The sequence below is a fragment of the Dendrobates tinctorius genome, unplaced genomic scaffold, assembly GCF_039654945.1.
Source record: "Dendrobates tinctorius isolate UK_male_01 unplaced genomic scaffold, ASM3965494v1 ptg000027l, whole genome shotgun sequence".
NCBI lineage: Eukaryota > Metazoa > Chordata > Amphibia > Anura > Dendrobatidae > Dendrobates > Dendrobates tinctorius.
Genome location: NW_027361695.1, coordinates 13,695,361 through 13,712,027, shown reverse-complemented (window position 1 = coordinate 13,712,027; position 16,667 = coordinate 13,695,361). Strand labels below are relative to the sequence as shown.

The 16,667-nt window shown below is 42.1% G+C and overlaps 1 protein-coding gene across 2 annotated transcripts in view; it reads left to right on the top strand.

The window, feature by feature from the left end:
• Positions 1–16,667, top strand: part of PTPRG (protein tyrosine phosphatase receptor type G) — a 583,893-nt gene that overhangs the window by 316,412 nt on the left and 250,814 nt on the right. For both annotated transcript variants that reach the window (XM_073569806.1, XM_073569808.1), the window contains exon 5: positions 13,408–13,503. In XM_073569806.1, coding sequence (XP_073425907.1) covers positions 13,408–13,503 — 96 coding nt within the window. The remainder of the gene's footprint in view (positions 1–13,407; positions 13,504–16,667) is intronic.

Sequence of the window (16,667 nt, the reverse complement as noted above, 5' to 3'; positions counted from 1 at the left end):
TTGTTGATGGAGGAGGAGGAGGAGTTGTTGATGGAGGAGGAGGAGGAGTTGTTGATGGAGGAGGAGGAGGAGTTGTTGATGGAGGAGGAGGAGGAGTTGTTGATGGAGGAGGAGGAGGAGTTGTTGATGGAGGAGGAGGAGGAGTTGTTGATGGAGGAGGAGGAGGAGGAGGAGTTGTTGATGGAGGAGGAGGAGGAGGAGGAGGAGTTGTTGATGGAGGAGGAGGAGGAGGAGGAGGAGTTGTTGATGGAGGAGGAGGAGGAGGAGGAGGAGTTGTTGATGGAGGAGGAGGAGGAGGAGTTGTTGATGGAGGAGGAGGAGTTGTTGATGGAGGAGGAGGAGGAGGAGGAGGAGTTGTTGATGGAGGAGGAGGAGGAGGAGGAGGAGTTGTTGATGGAGGAGGAGGAGGAGGAGGAGGAGTTGTTGATGGAGGAGGAGGAGGAGGAGGAGGAGTTGTTGATGGAGGAGGAGGAGGAGGAGGAGGAGTTGTTGATGGAGGAGGAGGAGGAGGAGGAGGAGTTGTTGATGGAGGAGGAGGAGGAGGAGGAGGAGTTGTTGATGGAAGAGGAGGAGGAGGAGGAGTTGTTGATGGAGGAGGAGGAGGAGGAGGAGTTGTTGATGGAGGAGGAGGAGGAGGAGGAGTTGTTGATGGAAGAGGAGGAGTTGTTGATGGAGGAGGAGGAGTTGTTGATGGAGGAGGAGGAGGAGTTGTTGATGGAGGAGGAGGAGGAGTTGTTGATGGAGGAGGAGGAGGAGTTGTTGATGGAGGAGGAGGAGGAGTTGTTGATGGAGGAGGAGGAGGAGTTGTTGATGGAGGAGGAGGAGGAGTTGTTGATGGAGGAGGAGGAGGAGTTGTTGATGGAGGAGGAGGAGGAGTTGTTGATGGAGGAGGAGGAGGAGTTGTTGATGGAGGAGGAGGAGGAGTTGTTGATGGAGGAGGAGGAGGAGTTGTTGATGGAGGAGGAGGAGGAGTTGTTGATGGAGGAGGAGGAGGAGTTGTTGATGGAGGAGGAGGAGGAGTTGTTGATGGAGGAGGAGGAGGAGTTGTTGATGGAGGAGGAGGAGGAGTTGTTGATGGAGGAGGAGGAGGAGTTGATGATGGAGGAGGAGGAGGAGTTGATGATGGAGGAGGAGGAGGAGTTGTTGATGGAGGAGGAGGAGGAGTTGTTGATGGAGGAGGAGGAGGAGTTGTTGATGGAGGAGGAGGAGGAGTTGTTGATGGAGGAGGAGGAGGAGTTGTTGATGGAGGAGGAGGAGGAGTTGTTGATGGAGGAGGAGGAGGAGTTGTTGATGGAGGAGGAGGAGGAGTTGTTGATGGAGGAGGAGGAGGAGTTGTTGATGGAGGAGGAGGAGGAGTTGTTGATGGAGGAGGAGGAGGAGTTGTTGATGGAGGAGGAGGAGGAGTTGTTGATGGAGGAGGAGGAGGAGTTGTTGATGGAGGAGGAGGAGGAGTTGTTGATGGAGGAGGAGGAGGAGTTGTTGATGGAGGAGGAGGAGGAGTTGTTGATGGAGGAGGAGGAGGAGTTGTTGATGGAGGAGATGGAGGAGGAGGAGGAGTTGTTGATGGAGGAGGAGGAGGAGGAGGAGGAGTTGTTGATGGAGGAGGAGGAGGAGGAGGAGGAGTTGTTGATGGAGGAGGAGGAGGAGGAGGAGGAGTTGTTGATGGAGGAGGAGGAGGAGGAGGAGGAGTTGTTGATGGAGGAGGAGGAGGAGGAGTTGTTGATGGAGGAGGAGGAGGAGGAGTTGTTGATGGAGGAGGAGGAGGAGGAGTTGTTGATGGAGGAGGAGGAGGAGGAGTTGTTGATGGAGGAGGAGGAGGAGGAGTTGTTGATGGAGGAGGAGGAGGAGTTGTTGATGGAGGAGGAGGAGGAGTTGATGATGATGATGGAGGAGGAGTTGATGATGGAGGAGTTGGAGTGCTTGTTTTTTTTTTTTTTTTTTTTTTCAACTTTTGGACCTATATATTACATCACCTTTAAGTCAACGAATCATTTTCTTCCCATGAATCATTTCTCTTTAAAATGTATCATATTTTCTATTTACTAATATGGTCTTGGTGCATCTGACCGGCCAGTTCTTTGTAAAAACCATGCGCTTGCGTATGTGAATATTTATAGGACAGTGGTACTTCGGGCTGTTGTGACAGTAATTGAGACTTGGATATCACTTTGCCTTCTCTTTGGATTATGCCGGATAATAGCGTTTTTACTTACCAGTGAAATGAGAACCTGTTGTGGAGACTGGCGATATGCTAATATTCTATAAGCCCATATACATAAAATCAATTATTTCAGAGCGTTGACATCTAGCCCATGCTCGCCTTGACTGGAAAGCCAAATAAATCAATTCATTTCGAAGCCGCTCGCCATTCACCACTGCAAGCTGTCGTGTTACCATTCGCAACTGGCACCTTCCCATGTGAAATCATAATTTTCCACTGATTTCCAGCTATGGACCCATACGATCTGTTTATTAAAAATGAATTAATCTGGGCTGTCAAGAGACTAGAGCTCCCTAACAGGACTCATTGAGAGCTAAAGACTTTAGTCATAGATCTGATTAGAAATGAAAAGCATTCACAATCTTTCAGCTCTCGCATTCACCCTGTATTTACATGAGGACGCACAGATGATTTCACTGGAAAAAGCAGAGTCTGTCCAAAATTGTCATTTTATGTCATAATGTACTGGAGTAGAACACTTGTTTAATAAATCATCGAAAAATTGAAACTCTTCTGAAAAATGTGTGGTTTTAAAGGGGCCATCAGGTTTGGAAAATCCATTTTCTAAGATCCTTTCAGGAAAAGCTGAGTTTGGGGTATGTGCACACAATATCGTTTTCAGAAGAATACCGCCTGAAGCAGCACAGCGAAACGGTCACGAGAAAAAAAAATCAACGTAATGCACAGCAATGTAAAAATGACTTGTTACTTCTTTTAACCGTTTCAGAAACCTGAAAGAAGTAGCTTGTTCATTCTTAAGGAAGATTCCATTTGGAAGCCGCTTGCTAGTTATAGTTTAAACAAGAGGAATAAGACTATGCCAAAAAATAATGTCAAAGGCACTTTAGGAAAGAGACCACCAGCGTTTTCCTAGTGCTGTTTGACCTAAACTACAGCGTTATGCACTCCGAGCTTTCTCAGGTGTTGAAAGGCTGATTCTCCTCCTCTTTGAGCCCTAAGGACTTCTTCACATTTCATTAAGTGCTAATTTACGTCTTGCTTTGTTGTGCACCTACATTTATTGTATTACATCTCTGCAGTGATGAATCATACAGATATAGCCGAGCTGATTTGTCATTAGGGAGTTGATTTTGATCACCATAAAGCACAAGTTTAGTCTTAATAAAATCTGATCTAACCGGAATCATGGTAAAATTTAAAAATCTGGTTAACTGGAGGATTGGTTTTATTGTATTGATTTTGGGTTAGAATGCATGGGTGTGCTGGGCCAGATGTTTAGGGAGTTGTAAAGTTGTGTCAAAAGGCTCCCAATTTGTATGGAGAGTATTTGGTTTAACTTTATGCAATTATTCAAAATTAGAATGAAGGGTCTGATTTTTATTTGATCTAGAACAGTGCCACTCTTGTCTATGGGCCATGTCTGGTATTGCAACTCATCCTCGACAGTAAACACTAGTATGTATGGATAAGCCAATGAATTTCCCATTGAATTCTGTTTAACATATAAGCTATTTAAAACATGAAATATCTCTTCTTAACACACCGTACAAGTCAGTGGAAGAGACTCTGGCCAATCTCTCAAAAAACTGCTCTGCAGCACTCTGAGTGGGTAGAAGCAGTCTGCTACTCCATAACCATGCACAGAGCAGGATACAGGCTTAATAGAGTATGAGCCATACACTGCTCTGTGCGCCCGTAGCCTCAGATCCTATTCACCTGTGTGCTAGAATGATTGTAAATACATTTGTCCAATATCCATAGAATATATCTTGGCATCTGAAACCGCCTCAAAAAATAAAGGTCTCTAGTTTATGGTGGACCTGAAATCTTGTCCCGATATGCTTATGCGCAAAATCATGATGAAATAAAAATTCTGCCATACCTGTTTGTAGAACTCTACAATGTTACTTCTTCCTGGAAATGTAGAAATTTTAATGGGTTATCCTAATGATTGGTCTTCAATGTCTGATGGGTGGGGATGCAACACACAGCGCCACCTCCGATCAGCTCTTCCTGGTGTCGTTGGTGGCTGGAACCGGTCACTTACAGAGCTGCACAGCTTCGTTGACGGAATAATGGCCGCGGCCGGGAACTGCACATCCACCCCTTATTGATTTGAATAGGAGAAGGATGTGCAGTACCCGGCCGTGGCCACTATTCCATCAACTGAGCAGTTTTGGCTGCCAATGACTTTGGGAACAGCTGATCGTCGGGATGCTGGGTGTCGCACCCCCACCGATCAAACATTGATGATCCAATCCTAAGGTTAGGCCTTCAGTGTTAAACTCCCCAGTCTGCCCCTTTAATTGAAAACTGGGTGTTGTCGTGTCCTTCCACCCTCTCACACTGATTGGACAATATCAGATTGTAAGGGGATTCCGCCAGTTGACACAAGGAATGGTAATATCCAGTTTTTAATTTCTGCACACATTTCCAGGAGGGACAACGGACAAACGGCACAATGGAAAGTTCTAAAAATAAATAAATAAATAAAATAAACTTAAAAAAAAAGCTACATATAGAATAAGTAGCTCCTGAATTAGATTCATCCAGAGAAACGTCGGCTTTTCATTATTGTTACATGTCCTCAGTTGGGACCAGTATAAAAGTTTTGCCGCGGTACAGTCAGATTGCTTTTATTGGTGTTTTTTGCAGCCGAAGCGTTTAGTGTTCAGAGCAGACACTTCCTTAATGTGAAATATAATCATCTTTATAAATGCAATCTTGCAGCAAAGGAAATCAATGGCTTGTCAGATAAGCCGCTATGCTAAACCTGTTTGTTTTTTAATGCATCTCGGTTTTCTTGATTCCGAGCTTCGTTAATATTCTGAAGGCAAAAGTTTTGTGAGCTGTAATCTCGAGAGAAGACAAGCATGACATCTGGTTCACACCTGTGGTTTCGTGGAGAGAGGAGATCTGCTCCATGTTTAATTCAGGGCTGTGAAAGGTGCACGGAATTACATTTTTCTCAGGTCTCCTGGCTTCCACGTACATTCCTACAAGTCAGACCTGTCCTCCCCGCTTCCTCTTCTCTCCGATACTCAGTCTATGTGAACTTTTTCTTATTTTTTCTCTTCTTGACAACCTCTGATTTAATTGCAAGAAATGACGGCGTAACTGATATACAGTAATGGGAACTGATGTTTTTGCATGATTTATTTTTTTCTCTAGCAGCTTTGAATACCTTGTTCTTATTTCCTTTCTGCATCTGATTGCGGAAGATTGGCCCTTTTGATTAAATAAAAATGTAGCGCGGCGATATATTACTTTATAATGCGCTGACTTGTGACATCTACATTTGTGGATCCTTGAAATATTACGAATTCTTCAAGGAGTGATCTCAGGATAAATACCCTTCCCCTCCTAAAGCATAAGAACAAGTGATATAAGACTTTGATACATTTGTTAGACCACCATTTATGTCATTAGATACCACATAATTCTAGGCCTAAAAGTGGCTTTCCTCTGCGATAACCTCTTGGGGCAAGAGATCTGGAACCCAAGGTTAGATCCAATTCAAGGATTTTTTTTTTTTTGAGCAAAATCCTAATAGTATGCTGGATACTAGAGTTGAGAAAAACGATTTGCATGACACTGTCCACTGGCAATTTTGGTTGTCCATGGCTGCCGATTCAAGAGCCCGGAGATCCACCTCCTACCTTCCGACATCTGTAGTGCCTCTTCTTATTAGTAGGCTCATCACCGTGTTAATGTTGCAGCCTTTTACAACCTTATGACTTTCCACCAGGCCTAATAATCTGAAGAGCAAGAGGTGTTTGGCAGGGCTCTTGTCTAGCAGAGCTGTAAAATCCACCTCTTCCCTGCTGGCATCCCTTGAGCCTCTTCTGAATACTTGGCTAATCGTTAATGCTACAGCCTTATGACCACATGACTTTCCACCAAGCATAATAATCAGAAGAGTTGTAGATGATGCTGGAAGTTAGAAGTTGTTTGGCAGGGCTCTTGTTTAGTGGCCATGTTGGTAATACATGGCTGCCTGATCAGAACCCTGAGATCCACCTCCTGCCTGCCGGCATCCCTAGTGCCTCTTCGGATTAGTTGGCTAAGCACAATGTTAATGATTCAGCCTTACGACCACGTGACTTTCCACCAAGCCTAATAATATGTCAAGATGATGCCGGATGGCAGGAGTTGTTTGACAGGGATCTTGTCTAGCGGCCATGTTGTTAATGCATGGCTGCCGGATCAGAGCCCTGAGATCCACCTCTTACTTGCTGACGATCCGGATGCTTCTTCTGATTAGGAGGTTCAGCGCAACGTCATTGTTGCCGCCTTACGCACTCATGACTTTCCATCAGGCCTGATAAAATGCAAAAGTCAAGGTGATGCTGGCAGGAAGTTTTTGGTAGACTCTTGTCCGGTGGCCATGGACTACTGATGTGTTTGCTGGACAAGAATCCTGGTTCTTTTTGCTCAACTGTAATAGTACTTGTTTCACTTTTAAATATTTTTTTTTTTACTTTCGAATTCTGACTAATTGCTAATACTTTTTAACATTCTGAAAATCTGTTTTTTCTCACTAAAGAGGACAAACGCATATATTAGATGAATGAGCCCAATTGCAGTACCAGGCACAACCTGGCGACAAGTTCATAAAAAAATTTGCTGATTTTTTTTTTTCCTTCAATACTATTCCTTTCAAGTCACTGTGCCAGCGTGCTGTCCAACTTGATGATTCAAGCATAGAAAGAAGTCACTGTACTCTGGGCAATGAGGCAACCAGGTGACATCCTGCAAGTATCAACCGGTGTATGAGAGTAGGCCTGCACAACCCCTTTAAGAAGTTTGACTTATTGTTCTCACCTGGTAATTGAGTAGCAGTTGGTAGTCAAGAAGAATTGGCCATATAGACTTACAGTATCATGAATACTTTTTGGCTATATATTGCTTGGAGGGCTTCTAGGAGCTATTCCTGGTCAGTGTTAACCATGGTGGTGTTACAGACTTGTGGGTTAGAAATGTAATATAAGAGGTGATCGTTTCTCTATAGGGTACAATTTACATCATGTTGGAGCCTTCCATTAGTGATGTACTGTACGTCAGGAATATATCAGGTATACAGCAAATTAAGGTTCTCACCTATACTTACCTATGCGAATATTGTATACTGTATACACACGGAATATTTTGTACCTTTTTTGGGGGTGCCCTTTTTTGGGGGTGTGCACTTTTTTTTGGATGTGCCCTTTTTTTTTTTTTGCGTACGTTGTCAGTACAACCCTATGGATACATTCGGCAGTGTCCCAGGAGCATTCCTGTTACATTTACAATGTTAAACAATATTCAAGACAACTGACACATTAGCACTAAGGCGTCCATTTTTACTTTTCCAAGGATTTTACATCAACCATTGTAGCTGAGTGACCCACCCGTTACATGACATAAGGACATCAATGTATGGATCATGTTGGAATCGGTGAGCAAGGGGTAAATATTATGAATGTTTCCCCGATTCATCGGCCAATCTTGTATCTAAGTCTGTTTTTAATAAAGTTTTAATGCCGTGTATTTAATACTTTACTACGAGCTTCCAAATGACTTACCATCTTTAAATAGAAGATTAATAAATGGGAATAAAGGACTCCGGAGTGAGTGAAATAATCGCCCGGCGGTTTCTTATAGCTCGGAGCCGGGCGGTGTGTTTGGAATGATTTAGAAGGTGCTGTTTATGTTGGAGTGTAGCAATCCGTGTTGTCTTGGAAATTCTATTAAATTTATACTTCCATTTATCCAAAATGATTTTCCAGACTTCATTTCATGGTAAATCATATGGCTGTTAGCCCCAGAACAAAGCAATTTCTGAGCTTCTATATTCTAAGCCTTCGCGGTCAGCTGGCTATTTTCATACAATAATAGATACAGAACAGGGTAATAATACTCTGTTAAACACGCCTCGACCTCTATAATGTTCTCACATTCCGTTCTTCTGGAGGTCTAAATGAAGGTGACGTGCTACATGTGGGCTGTTTACTAATAGGATACGTATGGCGGCGCGGGAATTATCTTCTGATGTATTTTCATGTGCCCGTGTGTTATACATAGTGTGTGTGTGTATATATATATACAGTGTGTAGACATAATATACCTATATACATATACAGTATATACGCTATATATAAATACATATATACAATGTATACACAAATGTATATCTATTATATATCACACATGCTACTATCTATATATTTTTTATTTGTAGGTGTCTAGTGTGTATATGCAAATATGTGACTGTAGATATACATTATATGTGTACACACCACACACATTCAATATATACAGTACATATGCAGTGTGCACACTATTATGTTATGCACTTCCATTCACACATTGTACATATACAGTGTATAAACATAAAATACCTATATAATACCCTTCCATTCACACTTTTAGATACATATACATACATACATGTATGAAAAAAGCATACACATGCATCTCTCCATTCACATGTTTGCATACACAATATATACACGACACACACACCCCTTCACGTATGTGTGTATATATGTATGTACTGTACATGTGTGTGTATGTGTGTGTGTATATATATGTGTATATATATATATGTGTGTGTGTATATATATATATATATATATATATATATGTGTATATATATATATATATTATAGTGGCAAGTGTGATATTTAATATATTTGTGTATACGCTGTGTGGTTTCACACTAGCGTTTTTTTTTGCGCTGCGTGCGCAAACATGCGCAATGGTCCCCTATGTTTAACGGGTGCGCATTGTCTAGCGTTTGTATGCGTTTTTGTGCGCATGCCGTTTTTTGCAGTGTGCGCCTATGCGCGCTGGACACACCCTGTTGCATTTTTTGTGCGCCCAACCTGTGTGAAAAAAAAAAGCATGCGCTAAAGAAAAACACATTACAGTCTTTTAAGAGTCAAACTGGTTAAAACGCATGCGCATAAAATAACCAAACGCATCCCAAATGCTTGATGCGTTTTTTGTATGCGTTTGGACTGCGCACGCAGCACAAAAAAAGCTAGTGTGAAAGTAGCCTAAGTGTGTGAATTGGAAGTGTCCTGAGTTGTCTCACCTTTTCTAAGTTCATCACTTCCCTCTGGTTTAAATACTATCCTTTAAGCTTCAGTTGTTGCCAGTGATAGCTTGCAACTATCTGGTTTGGAGCTGGAGGAGTGAGCTGAGAAAGGAGCAGTCGTTCGTCGTTGTTTCAAGAGTTATCTGCATGTAGTTTTGTGTGTGTCTCCTTATCTCTATTCCCATTTGGTTTGCCTCACCCTCTCCTTCCCTATTTCCCACTTGATTGTTTCAGAGTGTTTTTTGCATGATTTCGGTTTTATTTTTCCCCTCTGTGTCTTTACAGTAGAGCAGGGCTAGTGTTCCTGCTATTCTACTCGCTAAGCAAGGTGATACTTGGGGTAAGACAGGGATTGTAACGTGATCGCTGCACTGGGTGAAAGATCCCATCTAGGGACACTAGGGAGCTCAAGGTGGCGCAGGGCAAGAATCAGGGGTGCATGCTTCCCTAGTGGCAGAGCTTCCTCTCCCTCTTGTTGCGCTGTCTTACTTTGGGTTGAAGCGTGACAATCAGAATCTGTTTGCAACTTCATTCCTTATCCATTCTTTATACTTCAGTTCTGACCGGTTGTCAATTTATTAATTCCTGGTGGAAAGAACAGTGGAAAAGCACAATTTATAGTAATAGGTATGGATGCTTAAAAATGCTTCCTAAAATAGGCCTGTAAATCAAGGAAAAAATGCCCTCTAGGGCCTGTCACTTTAAATGTGTATTTTTTTTATGCCTTTTTCCTGAATTTGGTGATTTTTAGTTTCGATTCTGGTAAATTTTAGCCCGGGATCACACTACTGTGTGTGATGTGAGAAACTCGCACGAGTCTCTCGCATCAACACACGGCGCTGCCGTCGGCACTCAGGACCGGAGCTGCGGCTGCATAGAAATACACGCAGCTGTAGCTCCGGTCCTGAGTGTCGGCGGGTGTTGATACGAGACACTGTTTCTCGCATCACACACGGTAGTTTGATCCCGGCCTAAGTCTTTTTCTACCAAGTAGGTGTGGTCCCATATGTCCTACAGAGAAAAGTTGAGAACCATGCCTAGTTGGCTACAAAAGATTAGATGAACATACAAGGAAGAGGCTGCATCTCAGGAATGGAGAACGCAGAGGGACAAAAAATGCAGCTTTGGGCTCAGGAGAACAGGAGTTAGACCAGGATAAAAAAAAAAATATACGGTATACTATTTTTACAAGGTGGCAGGTCCTCTTAAAGGGTTCTAAATCCTTGGCCTGGTACCTACCGGTACAACACATGAAAATATATTTACAGCAGGGTATTAAATTAGGAAGCCATTAACATTGTCTTTTTATCAACAAATCTAGATCATCAGCAGCCGCAGCGTCATATTTTGACCTTGCACTAAAGGTCCTTTCCATCATCTAATGATGGCGGCGCTGGAAGGTGTTATTGAAATTAATGACTTTGTATACAGTTATAAATAAAAGACTTTCCCACCACTGGCTGCATTAAGTAAAATGGAATCTCGAAGATGCGATCATATATCTTTTTTTTTTTTTTCCTCTGCAGAGTAAATAGTTGGCTGCTCCATGCGCTCTGTCAGACACCTCATTTTTGTTAATAAATGATGTCCTTAAACTGTGACAAATTATGCGCGGTTGTATATTGAACTGTTGGATTTGTACTCTTCGCTGTTTGAGACAGATAAATCAAAATGCATTAGCCACTTCCTATGATTCCAATGCGTCGTGCGGGTTTATTTTATTTGCTTCATTTCGCCATCTGGGATTGGATCATGTGTTTTATTCGTTCATTATGATCAGCTGTTTGTCTTGCCGGGAAAGATAAGTGGAGGGGTTGTCTGGTTTGGAGGAACACGCTTGTAGAATTTGGGTGGATGTTGACTTGGAAAAGACATTTGCATAAATTGTAAAATTAATAATTATTCTTAAGTATATATGTAAAAGTAATATAAAAAAATAGTGCTTTTAGATCTTAAACCTCCACGATGTCTTGATTTGATGACCGTTCTTGGGAGGAAGCTCAGTATGTGCTCTTGCTATGACACAGAGTATCTCAACCATCCTTCTATCGGGGCTGTCAGGGTCAGTTCTTTGGCAAAAAGACCTCCTTTTCAATTACGTCTGCGGCTTTCATTATTAGCTAAGCCAACACTTGCATCATAGCAAGCCTCCTTGGCACCACCACATTGAAATAGAGCTGCTGGGACCTGGAGAAGACCACAGACCTTAATAGTATGGTTGAGCAAAAAGCTTCCCTGCCCTAGACCAACAGGAAGCCTGGTCCTTTGTGGCAGCCAGATCTGTAGGGTCTTCACTTTTGCTCCTGTCTTCATGGATGCCTCTTGCATTTACTAGGTCCCACGACACCATCATGACTTAACAGGACCTAGCAACTTCAAGAAGAACCGAGGATGAGATGGTTGTCTTAGGCAACGATCTAAGCACAGGCGTTGATATGTTAGAAGAGAGAGTTGAGCATAAAGACTTGCACTGCCCTTGTCCTGCATCTAGTCCAGTGATCTGTGGCAGTCACAACAGGGCATTCTGGCACAATATCATAACATTGCAGGTCCCATGTCCTACTAAGAGACCAAGAAACGCCCAAAATACGAATTGCAGAAATGAAGACTACCCTGGTCTAGCTGCCTCTCTCTCTCGTATCATCAGTCGAGTACGACTTGAAGGCAGTTGATTTTTTTTCAGTTCGCCAATGGTCTTTCCCATGTCGCTCTTGATGGTGTCAATCCAACGGATTCTTGAACCACGTCTTCGTTTTCCGCCATCGACATGAAGTCTTTTTTAAAATGACTGACTCCGCATAATATGGCCAAAATAAGCAAATTTTTGTTTGGTTCTGTTAACTTCCAGTGACCGTTTTGGCTTGATTTGGTCCAAGACGTCCCTGTTGGAGATCCTCTCTGTCCATGGAACTGTAGACGTCTCCTCCAGCACCAACGTTCAAATGCATACATTTTCTTCCGGTCAGCCACCTAAAGCGTCCAAGTCTCGCATCTGTATGTTTCTATTGGGAAGACCACTGCATTGCCTTTACCAATAGACGATTGCATTGTCTTCCCAAAAGTATTGTCTAGCTGCCAGGGGGGGACTAAATTTGGATACTGGACCGGGCAATGCAAACTTTTTTTTTTCAACTCGATTGGGAGACCTTTATTAGTTAGAATTACTAGATATATCTAATAGCTCTACTTCAACATAGTGAGTCAGTGGCATAACTTGAATTTCATGGTCCCTAATGCAAAATTTCCAAAACGGCCCCCAGAGTATCACAGGTCTTTAATTGTAATAATGTTTTTGTATGTGCCAAAGAGATTTTTTCTGCACCCCCTAGGCTCTAGGGCCCGAGTGCAATTGCACCCCCCCCACACACACCTGTTATAGTTACATTCCTGGAGAGAGTCCTCCCTACTCCTCCCTGTATGTCAGTCAAGAGTTCATTAGCTAAGCCAGCCCCTTCTATCTGTATTTGCTTCACTTGTGATGGAAATGGAGGCTGGCTTAAGGGGTACTTCGCACTAAGCGAGATCGCTGAAGCGTCACCGATTTTATGACGCAACAGCGACCTCGCCAGCGATCTCGTTACGCGTGACACTTAGCAGCGACCAGGCCCCCGCTGCAATGTCGCTGATCGTGCTCCTTTGTCCTGGACCATTTTTTGATCACTGGTGTACCGCTGGCCAGCTGTGTTTGACACCAACGAGCGACCTCGTTAGCGACTCGGAAATCATGGACGCAGGCGGGAGTCGTCAGAATGGCTGCTGTGTGACAAGGTCCCAACGACCGCCGAGATCGTTGCTGCATCGTTGGGTAAATCTTGACTGTTTGACAACTTACTATCGATCATTTAGTGACGCACCAGCGATCCTTACCAGGTCGTATTGTTGTCGGGGGATCGCTGATGCATCGCTTAGTGTAACGGGACCCTAACTAACCATCTGAGCTTAACAGCCAGCCTCCATTTTAAAAGGAATCTGTATCTGTCAGGCTAAAATAGAGCCTTATGTGGTCAACCTCAGACTGACTCGTGAAGTTTTTAATGATGTATGATCAAATGATTGCCATTTTGTATTATGAGCTGCAAAACAAGACTTTGGAATTTTTTTTAAACTATTATTAAATTTTGTATTTTTGTTTTATTATTTACAGATGCAGATTTATTCCTACAATCCAGATGACTTTGACAGTTTTGGGGCAGCGATAATGGATAAGAGGTTGATTGCGACCATGTCTGTCTTCTTTCAGGTAAGTTTCTATCCCCGTTACTGCTAATTCCATCACCTGTGCAATACTAAAGACATCCTGAAAACTTGATTTGTTGGTGGCTCTTGAGGACTGGATGGAGTTGGGTAACACTGGTTGGATTCCATATTGACAAAATTTTTTATGGGATTTCTGGTGTTTCTGTGGCCACAGTTTGATCTCGATATGATCTTATTGGCCTATAAAAGGAAGATTCTTGCCATTAAAAAATAAATAAATGAAAGTATTTTGGTAATGGGCCTGGCTTTTATCTGGTTCTCGTGTCTCAATTGGTCGTAGTGTTTATTTGCCGAAACTGCTAGGAGGAGCTTATTGCACAGAGTTTGCATAGTATCCATTGTGTTAACGAAGATTTGTAATTTGGTCAAAAGTGGACGAGTTTAGCTATTATTGTCTTTCTGTTGTTCCCCTCAGTGTTTTTTTTTTTTTCTTTAAAAAAAAAAAAAAAATATCCACCCAATTTCCAGAAACATGGCAGATTAAAGAAAATTGGTTAACAGGAGTGGGTGGGCAACAAAAAGCGAGCAAAAACCGTCTGCTATTGACCAGGTGACAGATGTGCTTTAAATGGTAGCTGTATAAATCTGCATACAGTCAGCTCCCCCTAGTTGTGGTGGCAGGCAGCAAAAATGTTATCCTTTTATGGCATAAAAGAATTTGGAAGTAGTACCCCTGCAAAGTTTTGTTACCAAACGTATGTGACATAGATTTTAATAAAAAACAATAAAAGTGTAGATTTTGTGGAGCCTCTCGCTCAGAGTTGGGACCCATACGAAGATATTTTTAAGGTGTCTTTTTTGTTTTCTTTACCTTACATACTTGAACAACATATTATGCAGTTTGCCTCTTCAATGGGCTTGGTTTAGGGAATGGCTAGAAATATTCAGACGCTTGAATATCATACTCCAGACCAGTATGCTGCATTAACGTCAACTCCTCTCATTGTAATGTGACCAAAGAACAGACCCCAAACTTAATCAGAACCCAGATCTGCCCCCCCCCCATGTTAATTTTGGAACCCAACAGGAGACCCCTAAATAAGTCCAGAATTCCATCATTCGTGTACCGTCCTTCACAATCATGTCTTTTATAGACACTTGAACACAGTATTTGTCGGGTGCGTTGAGACATCATTGCTGAAACTCAAAGACCCGAGATCAACTGGTAGACCAGGGAACCTCAACTCGAGACTGGCAGAATCTGACCATATAGATTTTTGATCTTATAATCTGCAGCTGCCATAGTCTGCAGCATAGTACAGATTTTTTTTTTCATAAATTTTGGTAAATTTTCTGCGGGAAATTGCTGCATATTTAAGCCTTGTGGACTTTTTTGCGCTCTATATTATGATCCGTAGCTTAGAATACCCTACATTGACTATCTTTCAGCAACCACTAGAAGGAGTTTACTAAGGAATAAGCAGCTAAGCTCCCCCTAGTAGTGGCTGCAGTTAGTCCTATTTTTGTTTTTTTTTGCTATGTCATTGCATGGGATTTGAAGCTCTTATTTTTAACTAAAAAAAATAATGTACATCTGACTTCAAAAAATGAAAAATTAAAGAAATGAATTTTTGCCAAATTTTGCATCTCTGTGGTGTTTAGTAGTGGATAGTTAAGTCAAAATTTTCTTTAGGAAGTGTTCTTGCTCCCTTCTTAAACCTCCTGTCGACCAACAAGTACGTTCTGCTCAATGATTGTTCCCTTTTTTTAAATTGTGGTTTTTTTGCCCTTTTTATTCCCATTCAAAGCTGATTTCTATTCAAAGGTTGGAAACTATGCTGAGAAATAACCATAGAAGTAATAAGTAATGCATGTTTGTTTGCTCGCGGAAAATGTTAAGTGCGACTCCGGCTCTTTTAACACTTGACATGTGGCCATTTCTCATGAACGTTTGAAAGGCCGCGTTGGGAGATTTCTTTTTAAGTTCCTGCTTCCAAACACTGTAAAGGCTCATGCTATTCAATCATAAAAAGATCCTCCTTTCCGGGTCGGGAATAATAGAGGGTTTTTGTAAAAGTCCACCGCTGTAATTCAGTGCTCTTATGCAAGTCGCAGATGCCAGGCTTTTTTGATACACTTTGTTTTGTATAGTTTTTTCCCTTTCTTGAACCACTAACATAATAATGGAAAGGATCATAGTTGCGAGCGTTAAGTGCTTGTAGCTCCTGGGCTTCTCTCCAAATTTTGCCGGAGTACTTACTGTGAGGTAACAATAGTTCTCTTAGGACAAGTCGCCGGGTAGAGTCTATATTCTGCGATTGGGTTGGTCTTTCATCAGCAACAGGCATTTTTCCTTACACTACAACGTTCCTGTGTTAATCATTTTATTGGTTACGCAATTGCTATTTTTATACAGTCAGATTGACAAGCCTTGCTACTACATCCGGCAATCTGTTGTTGTAGACTTCAGGTTATTCATTTTTGTAATATGCTTCCTTACCTAAAGTTCCTTTTTTTTCCTTCCCCTAACACTACCCTGTATTGCTGTTTAAGTTCTCCATTCAAGCTCCTTTAGAAGCTGCTTTTAACTGCTGTAAAGCAAAAATTTGCACCATGTATTCAGTCTGTTTAGGGCTATTCCTGTGTCGGAGAACAGAGGGGTTCAAAATAGAAAAGTCCTGTACACATGCTGAATATAGTGTGTGGAGCGTTGCTAAGCAGCAGTTGAAAGCCGCTTCTAAAGGAGCATTGAGTTGACACTGCAGCACAGTGTTTGGGAGAAAATAAATAATTTAGGTAATGATGTATATTACTAAAAGTCTTAACTTTACAATGCCTGGAATATGCTAAACTATTTTTTTTTTTTTTTTATTTAAGTCCATACAGGATACAAAAACTGAGGATTTCACTTAATTTGTCCGCACTGGATAAGAATTAATCCACGTGCCCTTTAATATGTCTTATGCTGAAATTGACATTTGGAGATGATGATTTTTACCCAATTTAGCATTGCTGAGACCTAACAAAGGATAGATGATAAATGTATGATCACTTGGGAGTTCAACTATTGTGACCGCCACTAAGTTCCCTGTGTGACTTGAACTGAAATGCTCATGTGTGGACAGTGGCCCAATCACAGTGTAAGGGGCGATGGTCATGGATGTTCATAAGACATACACAAGTGCATAGAATGGGGTTTTAGGACAC